The 21,392-nt window shown below is 36.0% G+C and overlaps 2 protein-coding genes across 4 annotated transcripts; both read right to left on the bottom strand.

The window, feature by feature from the left end:
• Window positions 1-30: 30 nt before the first annotated feature.
• On the bottom strand, window positions 31-2,810 carry LOC140036609 (protein GAMETE EXPRESSED 1-like). The gene is made up of 6 exons (XM_072078613.1): window positions 2,130-2,810; window positions 1,423-2,010; window positions 1,200-1,326; window positions 931-1,117; window positions 693-840; window positions 31-598 (listed from the first exon to the last, which is right to left on the bottom strand). The coding sequence occupies exons 1-6, from the start codon at window positions 2,639-2,641 to the stop codon at window positions 343-345; spliced, it is 1,818 nt and encodes a 605-aa protein (XP_071934714.1). The 5' UTR covers window positions 2,642-2,810; the 3' UTR covers window positions 31-342.
• A 3,897-nt stretch (window positions 2,811-6,707) lies between these two features.
• On the bottom strand, window positions 6,708-20,598 carry LOC113730621 (ubiquitin C-terminal hydrolase 12). Of its 3 annotated transcripts, none has more exons than XM_027255423.2 (32): window positions 20,317-20,598; window positions 19,879-19,945; window positions 19,541-19,688; window positions 19,260-19,417; window positions 17,798-18,063; window positions 17,500-17,718; window positions 17,294-17,402; window positions 17,104-17,219; window positions 16,643-16,741; window positions 15,855-15,964; window positions 15,136-15,210; window positions 14,680-14,758; window positions 14,434-14,580; window positions 14,274-14,354; window positions 14,084-14,203; window positions 13,139-13,261; window positions 12,547-12,624; window positions 12,340-12,428; window positions 11,818-11,926; window positions 11,667-11,735; window positions 11,429-11,539; window positions 11,020-11,075; window positions 10,742-10,919; window positions 10,533-10,634; window positions 10,364-10,435; window positions 10,008-10,073; window positions 9,483-9,548; window positions 8,836-8,922; window positions 8,605-8,721; window positions 8,383-8,457; window positions 8,173-8,259; window positions 6,708-7,238 (listed from the first exon to the last, which is right to left on the bottom strand). In XM_027255423.2, the coding sequence occupies exons 1-32, from the start codon at window positions 20,344-20,346 to the stop codon at window positions 7,197-7,199; spliced, it is 3,351 nt and encodes a 1,116-aa protein (XP_027111224.2). In that variant the 5' UTR covers window positions 20,347-20,598; the 3' UTR covers window positions 6,708-7,196. The 3 variants fall into 3 exon arrangements, with proteins under 3 accessions (XP_027111224.2, XP_071934716.1, XP_071934715.1); XM_072078615.1 differs by lacking the exon at window positions 6,708-7,238 and adding an exon at window positions 7,838-8,065 and having other exon boundaries at window positions 8,605-8,718; XM_072078614.1 differs by lacking the exon at window positions 6,708-7,238 and adding an exon at window positions 7,838-8,065.
• Between the last annotated feature and the right edge of the window lie 794 nt (window positions 20,599-21,392).

A 21,392-nucleotide genomic window follows, 5' to 3' on the forward strand; every position in this document is an offset into this window, starting at 1 on the left:
CTACCAATAATAACTTGCAATAATCTAGACTGAAGCAAAATAGAAGCCTTGTTAATCTTAACTACAGCATTACTGACAACCATTCTCGCTTAAAAACCGGTGATTACAGGTATAGGGCACTGAGAAAAGCAAAACCGCCTTAAAATCCATCCTTTCGTCATCATAAAAACATGTCAGAACATGTAATCCTGCCAACAAAAAATAAATAAAAATTGGAACAAGTCTTTTAAGTTTCTGATCTACCAATTTGAGACCAGGGCAGGTTGAACTTGGGAGCTCCCTTGAGCAAAACATCTTTGTGGGTAACTTGAGAACTTATGAGAAGGCCAATGGCTGCCACTTCTAACGGCGACTGCGGAGGTTGTATCTCTTTGTAATTGAAGTTGTTTCCACTGAATTTTCTCCGACCTCTTCACGACATACGTAGTCAGGGTCCTCCAATTTGTCTACATCATCAGCTAAATCAGTGTCGACCCATGAAGACCAACCCACCTCACTATCAGCATCCGTGTCCCATGATAATTCTCTCTCTTTTTGCATCCAATTGACCTTCTCCATCAGTGATAAAAGCATTTGATGGTTCAGCACTTCAAAGTCTCTAAATGAATGTCAAAGAATCAATGATATAAATCAGCAATTTATATTCCAGAATGCATTTCTTTTTGTTTTTTGTATCAAGTTTCAACTGATACCTGTAAGTGTAGATGGCACATCCGAGTTGAAATAGCACTAGAGCCCCGGAGAGGAATCTAATCAGAAATATCATCTCTCCTTGCTTTTCAATATCATATGATGTCCAACGGATTATCAGTAATTCAATCAATAATGTGATGCTCAAACCTGAAACGATATGTGGAGTAAAAGCTAGGTAACTAGCTAGCATTTAAATGCAGTCCAGGTCTTGAAAAAAAAAAAAAAACACTAGCTTACCTATATAAACCCTGTGCCTCACATTGTATGTCTGTTTTGTGCTTGTGAGCATGTAAAGAAGAAAGAAGGATAACGTATAAACCACAAAAGCTTTAATCATTCGTGATTCCAGTAGCATGGCGTTGTGCAAGGCGAAAAGTTTATCTAAGGCAAGGAACATGCTTGCTTGCTTTGATTCAAAAGCTTCCTGCAATGCAATGTTGAATAAGTCTCGAAATTGATTACACCACGACTAGAAGTAAAACAAGAACTAATTAGAGATTTCTTACCTGGGCTGCTAATATCGTCTTTGAATTCGCAACAAGGTGGTCATGAGCTTGTTGAAGCTGTTTTTGCCGCTGAAGAAGCTCGTCCTGCTGTCTATGCCCAAATTCTGCCAACTTTTCCAAAGTTCCCCTATAAATATATGAAGAAGAACAATAAGCAACTTCCAGGTTTTGTTTACATTACTTTTAACCCGAATTTTGTAAGAAAGAGCTTTGAGTATGTTACCTGCTCTCTTCAAGTGCCTTGGACTGAGTCTCTGTGAGAAGATGAAGCCCGCTGAGAGCCATGGATTGTCCATCTAAAAGTTGTTTTTGCTTTTCTATAGAACTTTCTGCCATATTACCAATATCATCAGCTTTAGTCTGTAGAGTATTCATCTTAGAGGACATTTCATCTCCTACTCTACTAATCTCCTTCTCTATTTCAACAGCTTCATCTCTTAAGTTAGTGATCTCTCGCCCTAAATTAGTATAAGAATCATGAAGCATTGCCATTCCCTCATCAAGACTCTCTTTCATCTTTACTTGATCATGGCTCAACTCTGCCTGAGAAGCCGCAATTGCCAAAGACTGCTCGTGAACTGCTTTGGAATAATTGAGCACAAGATTTACATGATTCTCCACGTCCTTTGAGGCTTCTGCCAATTGTTGAGTTCTTAGATCAACATTAGTCAATGCATCATGAACATTTTTGGAACTTTGCAGCAGTAGCTCGCCTCTCTCCTCTATGCTTTCCAACTTTTCCTCTGCATATTCAGCTGATTTTTTCAACTCATTTACCAGCCTCTCCGTTTGATGCCTGAATGCTTCAATTCTGCAAAATTTAGCACCAAAATTTGAACAAAAGATATCTGTTTTTCTCTCCCTACGTCTTCAACCTATGAAGCTATCAAGTTTAAATCTCGCATAAGAAAGTAATGAAAAGGCACTTACTGCAATTGATGGCAAATTGAATTGGTTTCAAGATGATACTCAAGGTAAATTTTGACAGCATCTTGATCCACTTGTTTAAGACATTTCTCCACCAATGATGCTTTATCACAATAAGGCAATGGAGACCTTCCGGAGTGTTTCAAAAAGCACTCAGTAAGATGCCAGGCAAATCTATTCCTAGACTCTTCATCGGCAAGGCTTCTTGAACATCCAGTAAACAAACTTTGGTAAGCTTTTTGCCAGCATGAACTAGGCGCGGCCGCAATCATCTTGTTCCTAGCATTTTCAACAAGCTTGGTTCCTCTTTGGTTGTTAAATGGTTCCATGGAGAATTCAGCAACGGAATCTTTAGAAAACATCATATTCTCCCCTAGTGGTGTCCCTTTTGCATTGTTACTCTCCTTATTTGAAGAGAAAAACCAACCCCATGATGAAGAAACTTGCAAAACCATAATCAGAAACACCATCGACAACCAATTATAATTAAGCTTATGACAATCATGAGTCATCATGGCTTTTCAATTAACCTCTGCCAGCGACCTGCAATTGAACAGTTGGTAAATAAAGCCAAGTCAATTAACAAGATGCCTTAGTTTTGTCAGCGAATCGTTTCCGCAAAATTCTTGCATCATCTGTATAACCGGGTGAACTTGCATATATATAGGAGATAAGGGATAGTGGGAAAAGGAAAGATGGTAGCGCAAGAAACTTGGCGCTCAAGTTCAAAACAACTCCGATGGTCCCATGAGATTGGAAGTTTTCATGTCCATCTGGAAATAAAATCTATTTACTAAATTTTGTGATAGAGAACTGAACTTAAAAAACTAACAGAAAACCATATTCTTTACCGAAAAGAAAGCGACGTATTGCACTTTTGCTTCAAGTCAAGTAAAGATTATTTGTAAAAAATAAAAATGCAAGTAATCACCTAAACTATAAAGAAGGAAACAAAACCTTGAGTAAAGGATGAATGCATCAGACGACATAAAATCAGAGAAAAGGGTCAGAAGGATGATCACATAACCTGATGTAGACGTGGATTATGATTATGGTTTCCAGTAATATATATTCTTTTCTGGAAACTGTTTTTTTTCAACTTTGAAGCATTTTAACAACAACCATTGTCTTTTTATGCATCCCTTGGCCTATTATCGTATGAATTATGGTAGCTTTTCAAGCACTCGATTGCTGTGGTGGTGAAGGGGTGTCGCAACTCGCAACTGCTGGTGGAGGGAGGTGAAGGTGCGACGTTTAGAGTTACTTAAAAAGCATTACCTCAGTTTCCAAGAAAATGTCATACTATTATTATGTTGCCGCATTTATTCCAGCAAAAATGGAAGACGAAATGCAGAAAAAGGAAAGAAGGCAAAAAGGGGTTATATCTGAATCTCTTGGTTTCTTGTCTTGAGTACCATGAAGCGAGTCGACTGAGATTGCCATATGAAAATCAACATTTTCATGATATTTAGCTTTTGAACACTTGAAATCGAAAAGTTCAAATTTGGAAGTAAATAGGGTCTTGAAACCGACAGTTATACCAGAAAGGAAACGGAAAATTTTAGTTACTTCTTTTTTTTTTTTTTTACAGAATATAACAATGGCTTTTAAGGACTTTTTTTACAAATAAAAATCACCCAAAAACATCTTGAACGATCAATACGGTTTGTTTTCCCTTTTTAACTACTAATAGCCCCATAGTTGTTAAATTCTGGACTCTCTAGTGATCCTACATCCAGATTTACTAATTTAGATTGATTGTATTATTCATTTCAATCATGGTGGCTTGAATTTTAATGCTCTTCGCCTATAATGATAGTAACTACACATTTTGGTATGATCTTAACTCTTAAGATTCAACAATTCCATTGATAATGCGATCACATGATGTCCAAAACGATCCAATGCAGAAACTCAATTTTTAAAACCTTGCTAATATATACCTTTCTCCAGTGTTGATTTTTTAGGGGTGATTTTTGGTTTTCATTAATTTGTCAAAAATATAGTTATACTAATTTTAATTTTGTACGATAAAATTGATCAAAATAGTATGCCAGAAAAGCAAAAAGATGTGCTTGGGAAAGTAGTTAAGCAACTTTCCGAAATAGAGGAAGAGGTGGAAAATGTAGAAATATAAATAAAATTCTCTGTAACAATAGTCAACAACCATCTGTTTAAATCAGAGAAAATTTTGCGTGAAAAAAGATGAGTGGCCGTAAAAAGAAGTTCTCTAGTAATGCATTGCCACAGATTTAATAAAGTCGACACATTCATATTTTTCTCTTTTTCAAGGTTAAAGAAGTTGTGTCCTACTTCACTCACTTTCTTCATTAGACATCAATTTTGGCAAAAAAATAATAATAATAATTCCTTCATATACGTTTTAAGAATTCTTGAACAAAATTTCACAATTTCCAATATTCATTAGATTTAAGTTTTGTTGTTTGCTATTGTGCTCTTTCATATTCTACAGGGGGTATTTGCATGGTTAAAGTATATGATCTTCTATCAGAAAATTTAGGAAAAATCGTTCAAAACGTCCCTCATATTTTATAAAATAACTTTTTTCGTCCCTTACTTTTAAAAGTATAATTTTACGTCCCTTATAAATTTATATTGATCAAATTTAGTCCCTATCTAGGTTTAGAAATGGTTGGAATCTACCATGTACCTTGCACATGATCATTTTTTAGGGGTAAAATTGTCAAACACATTTCACATAATCTGATCCATAGTCCCTCACATTTCACAAAATGAATTTTTTCGTCCCTCATATTTTACAAAATAAATTTTTCATCCTTCACATTTTACAAAATGAAAATTTTAATCCCTCATTGATCATGTGTACAATAGTCTTTTCTTATTTTTGAAAACTCATATACATATCTATTTTATTTCAACTGAACAGTACAAATAGCATGTAATATATTTCTATTTAATTTCACCTGAAAAAGCTAATTGTAATTGTAGAAGAAATCAAATACAGATATATTACATGCTATTCGTATTGGTCAGGTGAAATCAAATAGATATATACATGGGTTTAAAAAAAAGAAACTATTCATACACTTGATCAATAAGAGATGAAAAAATTTATTTTTTGAAATGTCAGGAACGAAAAATTCATCTTGTAAAATGTGAGGGATGAAAAAATCGAATTATGTAAAATTTAATTTGACAATTTTGCCCTTAAAAAATTATCACCTGCAAAGCACGTGATGGATTCCGGCAAAAATTAGTCGAAAATCTAGATAGAGATCAAATTTGACCAATGTGAATTTGTAAGGGACATAAAATTACACTTTTAAAAATGAGGGACTAAAAAAGTCAATTTGCAAAATATGAGGAACGTTTTGAACGATTTTCCCGAAAATCTATTCATGCAGTGAAATTGGATTTCAATATGATATGCCGGAAGCATTGGATTGATATAAACATGAATTGCATATTTCTATGTTACATGCGTTTGCATAAACATATCTTCGAACCCCCATGAAACAGGAATAAACAATCGAGAGATCAAGAGAGAGAGCATGATAAGAATTTCACCTTAAGGAAGATTAATAAAAATAAAAAATAAAATACAAAACTGACAAAAAAGGTATTCCATGTTTTGCAAATAGAAAATCACACCCTGCAACAATTTACCCTTCCTTTTAAAAAAATAATAAGTTAACTGGTGGGTTTTTTTTTTTTTCTTAAGAAGAGAATACACGTATATATTGCCATGTGGCATTAAAAGAAGAATCTGCATTGCATCGTTTACCATCAAAATTGCAGTGTGTTCGGATAGAGACTTCTTTTAAGAAGGCTTGAAGCGGTGGCATCCTTTCAGGTCTTGAGAGTTGATATTGGGACTGAACTTCTCTATCTGTCAACCAGATGAAAACTTGATTATACTTCAATTAGCAACCTGGAGGCCTCCAAACAAGTAGTACCGTTAACAGATAGATGATGTCATTACTGCATTCAGTCCACCAAATTTTCTGAGAGCTCATTTATGCAAAAAACAAGGGTGAACGATCACAAGTACCACTTAAAAAGACTTTTGCTTCATAGAATTAACAACGGCTTCCTGAACCCGTGCAGTCGAATTGCTAATGGCTATGCAACCGAATAAAGAAGACAGAACGATCTTCCGAGAGTCTATCTTTTCTGGTGCCTCATCGACTCTCAAAAGGTGCAGGTAAATGGGAATCTTATTATTACTCTGCAACCCCCAGTGGAGTGCATAGAACAACGAAAGATCCGTTTTCAGTTTGGCAGCCAGAAATAGAAATAGAAATAGAATTGCACCAGCTCAGGAAATCTGGACTCTCGTAGCCTTCAAAAGTTTCATGCTAGAAACCATACCGTAAATCACCCTAGAGTACTTTTTTCGCTTGACCGGCAGCATGCCTCAAGAGACGAGGCACAGCGACCAAAGATCTTCCGATTTGTTTCTTTGGTGGTTGCGAGCATTGGAATAGGCATGATTCAGCAAAACCAACCGACTTAAGCAAATCTACAAGTACTTGTACAGAAATGTGAACCAAAAGAACAAAGATGGACAGCAAAATTAATATTATGCGCGTTTGCTAATGTCGCAATCATTGGTCTTCTTGCACAAATCTGGAAAACCCAGAATCAACAATACAATAAATAATTTTACAAGGTCTCCCATCATCTAATATACCTAAAAATAGCCAAAATGGGAGCAAGTTTCAAGAAAGAAAAGACAACATTAATCATCATGGTGATAAGAAAAAAAAGGCACGGAAAACAAATGTTAAACACACATCTATACCCTCTATACATCCCCACCCAAAATCTTATGCGTTCCTAGATTACAATCAAATGAAGGTAATACGTACTTCCTCAACCCAGCGATGGGTGTGCATGAGAAGGATGCCGGTCTGAAAACATAGACACCTGCATATATCTTGTAAAGAACCGCATCATTACAACTACACATACATCATGTCACTGCTAGATTCTTTTGCTGCTCCTGCTCAACCTCATGACAGCACATGCCACTAAAGGGTGTTACTGTTTAGCCCAAGCAGAGGTGCATCTTTTGCTTAACTTCTGCTAGTTGTAGATTCTAACGGGCTTCTCATATGTGTGTCGGTTCTGCATTATCAAAATGTCTTACTACCATGTCTTTCAAGCTTTTTAAAGCAGAACACAAAGTGGCATTGAATAAATTGGCCAACAAAATGAAAAGCAGAACGCAAAGTTGAATTTGACAATAAATTGGCTGACAAATGAACACTGTGATTTCAAAATTGAACTCATGAAAAAGTTTAACCACCAGCAATTGGGCTGGTGGCCAGGGGAAGAGGGTTAAAGCCCTTCCCTGCTGATTCGTCAGGAGATCGATCCCCTGGCCAGTCAGTGCGGGTGGAAGGGAATTGGTGAGGGGCAAAGGGGTTAAAAAAAAAAAGGCTTATGATCTGTATCTTAATTCCTTCATGTTGGAGTATATACCGTCAAGGAAAATAAAGAAAAGCATAAGCAGAAATAAATGCTATGGATTTCAATTTGGAAGATTCATAGAAGAACCCCACCTTTCTATGACTTTAAGGCCCCCCAATTTCCAAAAAAGTACTTTGGAAGATAAAAGCATTTTTAACATGTTTGGTGAGCATCATTCCAAGAACTTAGGAGTAGAGCTTTTGGTCATTAAAGCACTATTGGCATAAGCTCAGAATTGGTGCTTTTAGAGCAACTTTTATGTTTCAACAAATAAAAAATTAACTAACAGTTTTATTATAAATTTTAAACTAAATGAAGAGATAAATATACTTTAGCATTTCAAAATTACGTATCATCAAACAGAAAACTACTTGTGCAAGTATGCACCCAAACAATATGATTGGGCACTTGAGTAAGTACTTTGACAGAAACCTCTACTAGTTGAAGTGCTTCTTGTAAGCCATCGCAATGCCAAACGGGCCCTAAGTGATAGAGGTATCCTGGACTTGATTAGGATGGAAACATTTAACTGGCTTCTCGCAAAAGTTTCACTGGCAATTGAAAAAAGGCATTTTGTAGAATTGTATACCTGATTTGCTGCATAAGACCTTTTGGGAGCATTGTCAGAGTGCTCCAACCCAAGGTACTGTTCCCAAGCACCATAGACATCTCTCCTCTGTGATACAAGATACAATCAAGAAGCACAGAAGAAGAACATACCACAAAAATTAGATGAGAGAGATGTGGATATATGAAAATATTTAAGTGCATTAGACAGCACAGCGAAAAATCTATGTACCTGGAAACGAGTGGAGACAATGTCAGAGTCCTGAAGGTACTCAGGACGACCCAACGATAGAAAAGCAAACTTCCACTGTAATGTACATCCATAAACAGTTTTAGACAGGGAGAAAATGGAGCTTAGACATCATTTCAATTCTAATCCTAAAAGATATTCAGTAAATCAGGAACTCGATTGTCATGCTGCAGTGACAGTAATTTGCAATCTAAACAGAATTACCTTTATGAACTCCTCATCTGGGACCTGCAACTTTTTCTGTATGCGTAATTTAACCTCAGCTAAAGTCTCACCTTCATGAATGACTAGAAAAAAAGGTTCCCCGAAATTCTGTACCTGCTGCAGAACACAAGAAAAATGAACAAGTCCAGTTGAATGTCATAATGTACTAGTCAGCATAAATTTCAACTTCCAAACAATCGTTATTAGGGTGAGCCAAAAAAATCTGCATACCACTTGGTTCTGAGACGTGTCTTTCATGAAGTGATAAACATGAATCAAGCGATCATGAGGCCCAAGATTTTTCTCCTCCTCAGGAATCTGCAGTTTTTTTTTGGGGGGTGGGGGGGTGACCACAAGTGAAGCTATAAGCTAAAGTCCTAAAGATATCACAAACAAATTAAGCCAAAGCTGCATATTAGCCAGGTATAAAAGACAAACAAACATCCCAAATTGAAAAAAGAAATCAAAATTCAGGGTAATCTGAATGCATAAAAGAGAGAAAGGACGAGTCTACAAAGGAGGGCATGGCATTACTGCAAAGCAACTAAACCAAGAAGAACTTAATCTCCAGCTTTCTCCTCCTCCTTCAACATGGAGAGTAACATACTTGAATCCGTTATCAAATCACAACATGAAAGAATTTAGGGTTTTCATACACTCGGTTTCTATCAAAGAAATAAAGCAAATTGGATGAAAAGTTCCAAGATTGCTATTTAGACATTTACTAACAGAACAAGCTGCTCATCCAGAGTCGTTATTGATCAGGGATCATTCATATCACCAAAGTAAATGTAACACCAATTCAACCCATAAACTCAGTAGTTCAGCTTTTTTATTACGGTTGAGGATCCAACTTTCCAAGAAAAGTATAACCTAACCTCCTCAGCACGTAGAGTCCAGTATTGATCATTTATATTCTCAATCTTTTCATGGAGCGGGAATATCTGCCCAAAACAAAAATAAAAAGAGTTGAGTATCAAACATGAAGAGGCTGAAGATAAATTTCAGATACTGTTTTTAGCAATCAGTTATCTTTACATATCTGAAAAGCAAAAAACAAGTAAACCTATGCAACCCTTAACTGGTCTATCCAGAGGCAACCAGAAAATTTTACAGATGTTACTTTGTTACGGTGCCAACTTAACTAGGATTCTTTCTTTAGGCACCATAAAATGTTAACCCACAAGTGTTAATTCATGAATCATGAGGAAGGAACCTTGGCAACACCGTATAGCACCAAATCATTTTAAAAAAATACAATGGATACATGAAAAGAAGAGGGGGTGAAAAGGATGACAGTGGCCCTAATTGAGGTTTACTCTACCAACAATGATATCCAAACTCTCAATTCTCACCTTCTAATACCTTATCAGTAGTGGCGAAAACCAAAAAAGGACCCATACCTTGTAGATCTTATGATAGAAGACCTCCAGCAATCTTAGTTCTGCATCCAGATGAGACAACTCAACCTGTTCCATGACACGTTAGAATATGAGAAAAATCTTTCCCTCACTGCGCACACAAAGTTTTTATTATTTTGGAACATCCTAGTTAAAAACGACAAATTTCCCTTGTTGATTCAAACAATCATAAGTTCCTTTCATGAGGTCACTTAACTGCTTTCCAAGTTAAAGAATGGTAAACGGCCTGCCAATTGCTGTTGGACACGACATATATCATAATAACTAGGGTTTTTGGAGGAAAAAGGAGTGAAAGAAACCTTAATGTGGAAAAATATCAGAAAAACAGCAGCTCTTACCTTTGTCTTGATATCATTAATGACATCCCCCACCGTGCTTTGTTTTGGCAACCTGATTGTATGAATAACTACCTGAAACCAGTTGATATAATATTCAATCACACTGCAGCGTGAAAATGCACTCTTAAATCAGAAAAAAATCACAGGAAAATCTACATGTAGAACTCACTTCTTCCTTGGTAGCATGATGAAAAGCAACTTTGAGAGTTTTCAGGCCTTGAAGTTCTGGTAAAGGAATATCCAGTACCTCATAGTACAAGATATCAGAGGTCTATAGGACAACCGAATGGGAAAATGTATCAGACAATCCACTAAGCTAAACACTTGAAATATGGAGGTTACACCAAATACACTTCTGCAATAGAACTTGTTAAGTACCTGATTATAATGAATTAGCATGTCTGTAAGATGTTCTACTCCCCTGTACTTTATTGGTTGGGGTTTTGGTTGTTGTGAATAGCAGTTATGCGAGGTAAGCCTAATTTTAGATGGGTCATCCAAGCTAAGATGACGGGCAACACTTTCTACAACTTCATCATAATTATTCTGCTTTGACCTGGATGTTAAAGAAAATAATATAAAGAAAGTGCCATAACAAAAGTTAATAACCAGCAATCACAATTATGAAATGACTAGCCAATTGGAAATAAACATACAACTCAAGGCAGAACTCATCCTCCTTAGGTTTCTCCAGTGAGCGAAAGCGCACAACCTATGGCCATTAGACAATTTAAGTAAAACCTTAGAATTGGTTCCAAAAATATAAAATACTGTAGAACAAATAGCAGCAACAGATAACATCAAAACAGGAAGCCACTTTCATTGTTAGGTTAACAAATTCCAAAATGTATAACAAGATTTAACTTAAAACAAGCACCAATTTAATGTCTAAATTATCAGAAGTGTAGTTATGCAGAAACTTTAAAGTTGATGACAGTGCTGTTTCCTAGTAAATGCTGCCACTATTGAATAATTGCTCAAGCAGGAAACCAAGAAGAGCAGTCCAATCATTTATGTTTTATTATACCCCAAAAAAAATCCACATGTAAATGGTTTGAGATTTACCTGTCGGTTATGCACATATTCCAGAAATGAAGGGATGTCAGGATAACGACATTGATCAATATTTTGACCTTGAAGTGATTTTTGGAAGCAAATTATGTCCCCATCTTCAAGCTGTGAGAAAGGAAGAATCAGGTTGACTAAATAAACATTACAATAACAGAACAGAACCGTCAAATAGCATAGCAAGAAGGAAATGGCAAAAGAGATTGTAAATATCAACAGAACAGATGGCAGATACCTGACTGCCCCGAAAATTCAGCTTCTTGTCAATGTGTTCGCACATGACATTAGGGTCAAATTTTATTTCCTGGACAGAAATTCATCATATGTTAGCAATATTTAGGAACCTGAAGAAATTTTATTGAACACAAAGAGAAGTGAGAGTTCACCTCAAAGAGTTCAATTTCTTCATCAGGAGCGAAGCCAGCCAATTCATTCAGCTTGCCCAATATTTCTATTGGCTTACCGCTGGCTTTTACAAAGAGCCGTCCAACATAACTGGCATCACAAAGAGAAGCAACAGTAAGCACATCCAAAGGCAACAGAGCTAGATGCTACATCAGGAAAGATGCGATACTTATAAGAGAATCCAGATGAAGGTACCAAGAGCCGTATATGGAGAGCATTAATGAAATATTTGGTATTGATTTGGCCTTAAGAATCTTTTGCATAATAATGAGTCTGCTTCTTCTTATAGCGAAAGTTATCTTGTCTGTCTCCTATGTTACCCATAATATGTGCAAGTATCGACACCAAAGGTGCAGATTAACTTAAAAGTAGACAATATTATCCTAATGCTCTAAATTTTTAGTGCAAATCAAGGGGAACCTTCCTACTTGTAGTATTTACTGCAGCCAAGCACCCAAAAAAAAGGTGTGTGAAATATTTGTCTCAAAATAATTTATTCATACCGCAATTCCTCTTTGAAAGGATCATAAAGTTTGAAAAACAAAAGAATCTCATCCTTAGCTTTCTCAGGTAAAGGAACAGGGTGCAAATCCTGCAACACAGTATAGCATAACTCAATTAAAGCTCATAGCACAAAGCTCATAAAATGCATAAGCAAATATATGCACAAAATTGAAGTAAACACAAAAGACAAGCTAATGACAAATTACCAGGCCCAAGTCTACTTCCAAAAACAGTTTTAGCTCCGCATTATTTGCTTTATTTGATACCTCTTTCAGTTGCCCAACCTACAAACATTTGAAGAGTATGAGCAGAAGGCAACTGAGGCAATAATCACCAGCAAACACCTATAACAGACTTACCACAGACAACTAATAAGGCATACAAGTAACACGAGTTCGATATAATAAGCATTGTTATCCTGCTTCTTGTAAGGCCAGCAATGAACCTGTAAATTGTAATCTTTCCTTTCCTATCAATGTTGTTTACTTCTTCTTCTTCTCTTTTTTTTTTTTTTTTATAATGATGTAAACTGCATAACCTAAAATTCTAGGCAATCTTAAAAAGTGAAAAGAACTCAATTTACCAATCACATGACACACAAATTAACTAGCACTATTTCAAGAACTTCTCTAATTTCTACACTTGCACACAACTGCTATCTTCTCAAACAATCAAGTGAAAACAGACAAATGAGCGCATCACATGGGAGCCTAACTATATATATATATATAGACACACACACACGCACACAGAGATAGATACATAGATAGAGAAGCAAAAAGTTGAAAAGCTACTCACAGATTGACCCTCTTCATGAACTGTCAGGGGTCGGTTTGGACGGTATGTATGGTTCTGGCGCTTTGCCCATAGCCAGAAACGCTGACATTGCACTGGAATACCAAACTCCTTTGCAACTTCTTCCTGGATGTTGACTCAACAGTTAAAAGCTGAATGTAGCAATCCAAAAGATACTAGTTGTGAAGTTGACAATACCCATGAAGTAAATAAAATTCCTCTATAGGTTTAACCATTGGCATAATCTTGACATCCTGAAGTTGTCCATATCCACAAGGTAAACAAGGTTACAGAAGATTTAACCATTTTGTCCATATCTCAACATCATATATTGTCTCCTTTTAAGTTCAAAAGGCCATAGGTCTAATTAATATTAAGCATTTAATGTTGGCCACTAAATGCCATATGATGTCTTATCAGCACATGAACCAAATTTAGACAGTGCTACAAACTTATGTGAATTGATACTACTACAGTTTAAAAAAGCTTAGTATTCAGTAACCTTAGACACTGCAAATCTATGCAGACAATAGACCTGCTGAAGTAACTCGATTTGGCCTACTACTACAATTCTGACACTGGTAAAAGGTAAAGAGTTTAGTATGAAGTGGTTTTTGGTCTAATACTTGGATGTAAAATGTGAAATTCACTTTCCTTTCATCTGGGACAAGGAGTTAGTTGTTGACTTACTTATCAACCAGACACTTAAGCCCAGTTAACCATGAGGAAAATAGTGCCATCTATATATACTTGGCTATTCTACTAATAGAGGCCTCAATGCTATTAAACAGAACCTGCTACAAACAGATTTACAAAGTTCAGATGTAGAGAGAATAACTGCAATCTTTTTAACACATCAAACCCTGAAGAAAATTTGCAGTTTTATGAATTCAACTGGACCACCAGTCAAGCAGCACAACAATCATTTAAATGTAAGCGAGAGAGTACCTTGAAAAGGTTAAAAGCCATCTGTTTCTGAATCCGGAAACAACGGACCTTATCATGATCAACCAGATCAAAATATATATCTCTTCCAATTTGCTCAACTAAATCCTCATCCCGAGCAACCTAAAAGGATAAGAATTAGTGCAAGGAAATCTAAATTTCAGCAAATAAAAGGTATGGCCCATCAGTGAACCTTAATTATTGTATAGAGGTGTGCCTCTGCTTTTTCCTTTCTCTTCTGTTCCTTTTCTTCTTGTTCTTTCTTCAGCCTTATCTGATGTGCAAAGTAGTAAAAATTAGAAAAGGAAGGAACCATATAAACTTGAATAACCATTGGAAATTATTTACACTACCCTCAGGTGTTCTGCAATATCCTTCTCATCCACATTACAGATTATCTTCTCTTTGTCGCTTTCACGTATGTACACAAGCATATATGCATTTGAATACTTTGTAAATTTGAATGGTGAGTTGTTGAACCCAGGATTCGTCTGTGGTAACTGTGGCACACAAACAGAGTACAGCGACAGACAGCAAGTTGTATCATAATCAAATTACTTAGGCAGATAAAAACCAAGTACATGACCTAGAGAATATACCTCTTCCTCACCACCATACTGCTCTTCCAATGCCCTCTTCATATCCTCTTTTGTTACACGCTCATCATCAAATTTGAACCTTATCATTAATAAAATAAATTGGCAAATGAATTAAAACAGGAAAAGATCACCCCAAAAAAGAAAAGGCCTAAATTTGTTACATAGAAGCTAAGAAACAAAAGCCACTCTATATGATGACGCAAAGCTACAATGTTGAGCAAATTCACCACAAAAATGGCAAGGCGCAAGTAAAACATGTCTAGAAGTACATGTTACATGGCAATTTTAACAGTAGCAAGCATTTATATTCGCATACAAATATAAAGCAACGCATTGATAACCTACTCAATTGATGAAATTTAATAAACAAGAACATAAAGGACTAAATGCATCCAGGTAAAATGTATATCAAGCAGTAAAAATATAAGAGGAATTAACTGCTATAAGAGTTCATACCACTGATCCGAGAGCGTTGGCCTGATGTATGCATAATAATGTCCACCATGAACTCCTCCACTATGAACTAACACACTAATAAAACAAAATATTCAGACAAATTCATCCAAGACCCAAAAGTACCAGTAACTAGTCAAAGAAAGAACGTAGCATGATAAATCAATGCAATGTACCATGTCTACTGTTAAGTCAAAAACAGTCTCATAAATATTTAACTTGACCAATATGGTTGCTCCATCAAAAAGTTATTTCCACAATCAAAGGTAAATATGGAAACATGACTTCTATAGCTGACACCAAGAAATTTGATAAAACAATATAGCAATTTCAATATTTAAATTAGGGCTTCATCGATGATTCCAACAGCACATAAATCTTCATGTTTTTAAGGCCACAGCAACAGCACAAGGAATTTAGAGTAAAAGTTCTGTTTTGTCTTTTCCTTTTTTGGAAGAGAGAGAGAGAGAGAAAGAGAGAGAGTAAAAGAGGACGGATGAAAACAATAGAAATTTCTGTGAAAGGATCACCAACTTTTATGAGAAAAAATTAATCATTTTAAATGATCAGAAATACTTTGGACTAGAGCCTTAAGCAACATGGAGGCAACAGATGATTGGCAGTTCAAATGGGCTCATAAGATCAAGATCCTGTAATTCATGACAAAGGGTTTTGCAGGAGCTATAGATGCCATGGAAAACCAAAAAGGAACAGAAAGATACCTGTGAAGAGTGTAGAGGTTGCGAACACTCCTATCAGCCTCGGGAGATAGATACTTTCCATTCTCCCTATCAAGGTCTAGTTGCAAAGGGAACTCATATCGATCATTTATCTGTTTACCATTAGCAAGTGAGTAAAAACAGTGAAAATTAACCATTACATCTCAAGTAGAAATTAGATCAATAATTCTTTGACATGATGCAGAATTTCCAATCTGCCCGCAGTTAAGGGACAAAACCCCAGATATGTTGACAAAAAGTGAAAGTCAGGAGGTTATTCAATTTTCAATAATGAAATATCAGTCTAAAATGAAAGATATCCAGAAAGCAGATAAGGAAACAAGTCAACAAAATCTTCATGAAAAATCACATGCATGTATCTTGAAAAGAGATATTCACAGCCACAAAAAATTGAGGGGAAGAAGTTATGTAATCCTTCTAAAGCACTATGCATTAGCATAAACACTTTTAAGATGCAAACAATCTGCAGAAAATGATAACTGTAGCCATGTACTAAAACTACCAAATTACCTAAAATATTGTTTTAAAACTTACTATGACCCAAGTAAATCATAATTCTTCAATGACACTAGTATAAACAAGAGTAAGATCATCAAAATGAAGGGTGATAGCTGATAACAGTAACAGTGGCAAGAAAACTGTGACGTTACACATATAACATCTCTGAACACTAAGAGAAAAAAAACCAAGAAAGTTATATCAATACAACAATAATTCTAAACATGTCAGACTCAGTTCAAAAGCTACGTAACGGAGTTAACTAAACTCACCTTTACCATGGTATCCCGTATGAAGTCATACTCAAATCGCTTTAACTGAAGCTGAAGAACAGGAGGGAAGTCAATGAACAAGACACCCTTCCTCGCATCCTGGAAAGCCAATAGCAGAAAAGCTCTAATAAAAAAGAATAGAGTACAAATCTATACAAAATCTCAGGAATATATAATAACCAAATCTAAATAGCAATTAGGTCAAATTTGATTAAGCCATACAATATATCAAAATGTTGCATTTACAACAAGAAGAGGAGTTGTTTCTCCACTATAAGGCATCCATGCAGGCACGAAAATGCTTTTACCATCTTTAACTGCATGGTCCTGAAAAAGGTTATTGTTCCATATATTTCCTTTTATTTCTATTATGAGAATGCAATCTTAAGCTACCATGCTTGAAAAGCATTTACAATCAGATCCACCCCAACACCCGTAAAAAGGAATGAACGAGAATCAACCTGCAATCCATACTGTTCTGCATGATATTTGTTATCACCTTCTAGGCGTTCCACTTCCACATACTTGTCAAAAGATGCATAAACATCCCGACAGCCTTTGACATCAAGTTGAAGATCTGATACAATATATAAGTCAGTAAACTGCAGATTTTATCTGAAACTGTAAGACTAAAAAGTTTACAATCCCTACCATAAAAAGATTCTTTTCTTGTCGATTTGTAGTCCACATTAATACATTCAATGTAATTCATGTGGTGCCCTTCAAATAACTGCTGAATTGTACCCTCCACCACAGTTCCCTGAGCATGAACACCACATCACTTAGCTAACAAGAACGCATGTACAGATACTGACATACTAAGAGTTGCAACATTATTCTGCAATCCTAAAACTAACCTTCATTTTGTCTTCAAGCTTCTCACAAAGAACCCTATTGAGTTCTTGAACGTCATGCTGCATGAAAGAGTCATACGTATCCCACCCAAAAGACTTAGTTAACTCTTTTGTTGCAACACTGGTGTCACTGTACTGAAGCTTATAGAACAAACTCTGCAAAGCCAAAGGGATACTCCCTGATGGCATATCGTTCTCAGTTGTTGGCATGTGGTACACAGCCTGAAACATTAAAAGGATAAGGTTTTCTTCTCAAATTTGCATCAAAAGAACAAACAAATGTTAGATTAATGTCACCGACCTTTCTGAAATAAGGAATGTGATAAAGAGTTTGGAGAAGAGAGTTCATGTAGCAAGTAGCTCCCTGATTCTTCAGCCCAACATAACCTGTCTCCTTTTTTGAGTCATGAGACCAATAATCAACAACCCTACGAACAGCAACATCAGCTTCAATGACACATGTATCATTGACAAGATAACCTCTTCCAGGGTCATACAATTCACTAAGCGGCATGAATGAAGTGAAACCCCAGTCACTTTCCCTGACATTAAATTGGTGTTGTGTATCTGAGGAATAGAATTTGCCATAGTTAACTCAAATGGATAGCTCCAAAACCCACTCAAGATGTTACAATACATTTGGAATATTTTCAGATATGATGGCAAAAAGTAAGAAACATCTAACCCTACAATATTCACAAGAAAGCACCAGTAGATTGGTATCAACAAAAAATGCTTGGACAGAGTCATTTCAAGGAACAAGTAACAAGAAACTTGAAACCAGAAAACTACAAAGCAACAATGATGTCAGAAAAAATGCTATTTTGACAACAAGAATGCCTATATCTAAAGTTCAGCAGGAACAACTTCATCCTTTTGTTGGTGCTTAAAAAATAATGACAAATTTTTAACAAAAGAAAAATTAAACTCTGTAAAGTTTCACACAGCTAAGATTTTAATCAGTATCAATTATTTGACTAAACATATAGATAAAGGGTTAAAATCATGTGTGATAACCCAACTAAAAGATTCAAAGCAAAGAAAACACTGAAATTTATTGCCAATGATTTCAAGCGAGCTGGTTCTTATGGAACGAAAAAGTCACGAGCACGGTTGTCCCATTCTGGTAACTCAAGTTCAAGAGGAATCAAAGAATCCAAAGCTGAAATCAAACGAGGCCATTTTGCATCATGAACCCATGACCGACGAGCCTTGCATCACACTTAATACCCTGAGCTCATTCTCTTGGAGTCATTCATCAACCACAAAGATTTGAAGAAACATCAAAGTTGAGCATCAAAAGCAACAGACTAAAACCGGTATATTCCAAACACAAGAACAAAAGCACCATCTCCAAGTGAGGTCAAAAAGTTCCACGAGGCAAGACGCAATGTACATTTGACCTATTGTTATCATGTTCCACTACTTAGCATCTCCCATAAAGTATTGCACCATGATGACCAAAAAAAGAAAAATTATTCAGCATAACAAAACAAGTTACCATCTGGCCGTACAGTGGAATATCCATTCATTTAAACTAAAAGATTGGAAAATAGAAAAGTCCAGATTTTTTACACTCAGGACAGATGATCAAGTAGAAAAGTGGAGCAAAAACTGAGATTTTCAAATCTTCAGACTTTGAGAGATTAAGACTACCACGAATTCCCAAGTATTACGCTACCTTTTTTTCATCTGCTCTGTAACACTGCTACTTGATAATGAAAACAAATTGCAAATTGGCAAATACCAACCAAATAATCTACCTTTTCTTACTGTGTACTTGTTATGAATTTGATTGATCACAGCTAAGCTAAACTGGGCATATCTACTCCAACCATATGGCAAAGTTGCAGAATCAGCAACATCCAGATACATTGATAAATGGTCGACATTATTCCCTTTTGGGAAAATAAGCACACGCCTGCGAACCACAACATAACAAACAGGAATTCCAAGAATTAGTCGTCACCATATAAGTCAAACCCTACCAAAAACACCTCAACATGACTCCACAAGAAAAATTACACGTTCCAAGGTAGACTACCATTTATATCCTCCCACGAAGAAGATTTCTGAATACAACTTCTTCACATTCAACCTTGAAAAGTTCTCAATTGTCCACGTAAACCGAGCTGATGGTGGATCATCCGCAGCCTGTGCATCAACTGTACTCGTAGCTTCAGCTGGTGCAACTAAAAACAATTCCAACCAACAAAAATTTTTCAAAAAATCGTTCAGAATGAAGTTCATCATTCGAGTAAAACTATTAAATTCTTGAATACAAATACAAGCAAAACCTAACCTCTGCAACAACCGACAAATAGGAAATTTTAAAAGAAAAAAGTGTACAATCACATGTTAAATAGGTACATGCGGCAATACCTTCCATTGGTTGAGGGCCTTCAGCTGGGAAATCAGAATGAGGGACTAGCATCTCGTCGTCCTCTGGCTGAAAAAAAGAAAAAGAAAAGAAAAAGTGAATTGCTGGATCTGATAAAGCTACACACTGTTTACCAATCGAAAAACCTAAAATTCAAAGCATTGTCGTAATTAAGCTACAAATTTGAGGTCAATTCTTGAAAGACACCAATCACCCATCTTCTGAAGAGCACCAAAATTATCCTCACACGAAGATCGAAATTCCCCAAACAGTAACTCCCACAAAGCTCATTAGTTAAAATAACAAAACAGCCAAAAAAAAGTAAAAATAGAGCAAATTCATAAATTCACATCTACAAGTATCGATACACTTTCACACGCACGGTCCTAGATACATAAACAGTATAGACAAGCAAAGAGGGAAAGGGGAAAAGGAAATACTTCCATTGGCGGAGGAGTCATTAGTGTCATGGGCGAAGATTGGAGGCCGTACGATCGGCTAATTGGAGGAATTGGGGGTGGAGGCGATCGATTGGGAAGAGGAGGACTGAGAGCGAGACTTGTCCTCTTTACAGGGCGGAAAGAGGAGGGGTGACTGACGAGGGGAGACTGGTGGGCGTCGGGGTGGGTTTAAATCTGGAAGGGCAATTTGGGGATTTCAGAGGACTTGGTATTTCCAGGTTTCCTACGGCGTCAGAATAGATAGCAGACACAGACTAAAGGGGTAGAGCCTTGATTATGAAGAAGAGAACCATCATATGTTACTTTTTTTCTCTTTTAGAAAATTACTGCGGGAAAATGCGGTGAAATTTCTAAACTGCAATTTGGAGTGTTTGATTTATATTAGAATGGATTTACAGGTGTTCCATGACAAATAAGGAAAGCAACAAGAAGGAAGTAAATTAGTTGGCTGACGTTCGTCCCTTAAAACCTCTTCTGCATTGCAATTGTGTGTTTGAGTTAGCATTCTATTCTATTGTGGTATTAGTTTAAAAGGGTGAATTTGGTTTCAATTAATTTTAGAGAAACCAAAAAGGGAAATAGAAAAACATTGAAAGAAAGTTATTAATATGGGTGCGATTGGGGCTTTATTTGGATGAAAGATTTGAAGAATAGAATGATTGTTTCTAACCAGTATTAAGTACTATTTGATGGAGTATGAAATTTTTTCCATATTCTGATTTACGTCCAGTGAAAAAGAAGTGTGTGTAAAATCATTGTATATTTTTAGTATTTAGATTTGGAATAATCTTGCATGAACATGAGTAAAAGACAAATATCAAATATCCATTTTCTGGCATTTTTGTGATTGTGTAGATAATGTCCAACCCTAATCAGCATCTAAGACTGAAAAATGAATCAAATTAATTGATTCTCAAATCAATTTCGACTCACTAAGAGTTTGTTCGAGTTTGATTTACTAACTAATCAAACTAAAATTGAACAACGTTATGTGCTTGGTAAACTTTCTAACTTGGCTCGAATTTAGCTTGATTAGCATGAAATTACAATTTATA

This window comes from Coffea arabica, chromosome 2e (assembly GCF_036785885.1).
Source record: "Coffea arabica cultivar ET-39 chromosome 2e, Coffea Arabica ET-39 HiFi, whole genome shotgun sequence".
Classification (NCBI taxonomy): Eukaryota; Viridiplantae; Streptophyta; class Magnoliopsida; order Gentianales; family Rubiaceae; genus Coffea; species Coffea arabica.

Excerpts from the sequence above, each read along its gene's own strand:
- LOC140036609 (XM_072078613.1), bottom strand. The coding sequence starts at position 2,641 with ATGATGACTCATGATTGTCATAAGCTTAATTATAATTGGTTGTCGATG. Across the intron at positions 2,011-2,129 it reads TCAATTTGCCATCAATTGCA|AATTGAAGCATTCAGGCATC; the intron begins GTAAGTGCCTTT and ends TAAATTTTGCAG. Across the intron at positions 841-930 it reads GAGGCACAGGGTTTATATAG|GTTTGAGCATCACATTATTG; the intron begins GTAAGCTAGTGT and ends ATATCGTTTCAG.
- LOC113730621 (XM_072078614.1), bottom strand. The coding sequence starts at position 20,346 with ATGACACTAATGACTCCTCCGCCAATGGAA. Across the intron at positions 11,540-11,666 it reads TGAATTTTCGGGGCAGTCAG|CTTGAAGATGGGGACATAAT; the intron begins GTATCTGCCATC and ends CCTTTCTCACAG. Across the intron at positions 8,722-8,835 it reads ACACGTCTCAGAACCAAGTG|CAGGTACAGAATTTCGGGGA; the intron begins GTATGCAGATTT and ends TGTGTTCTGCAG.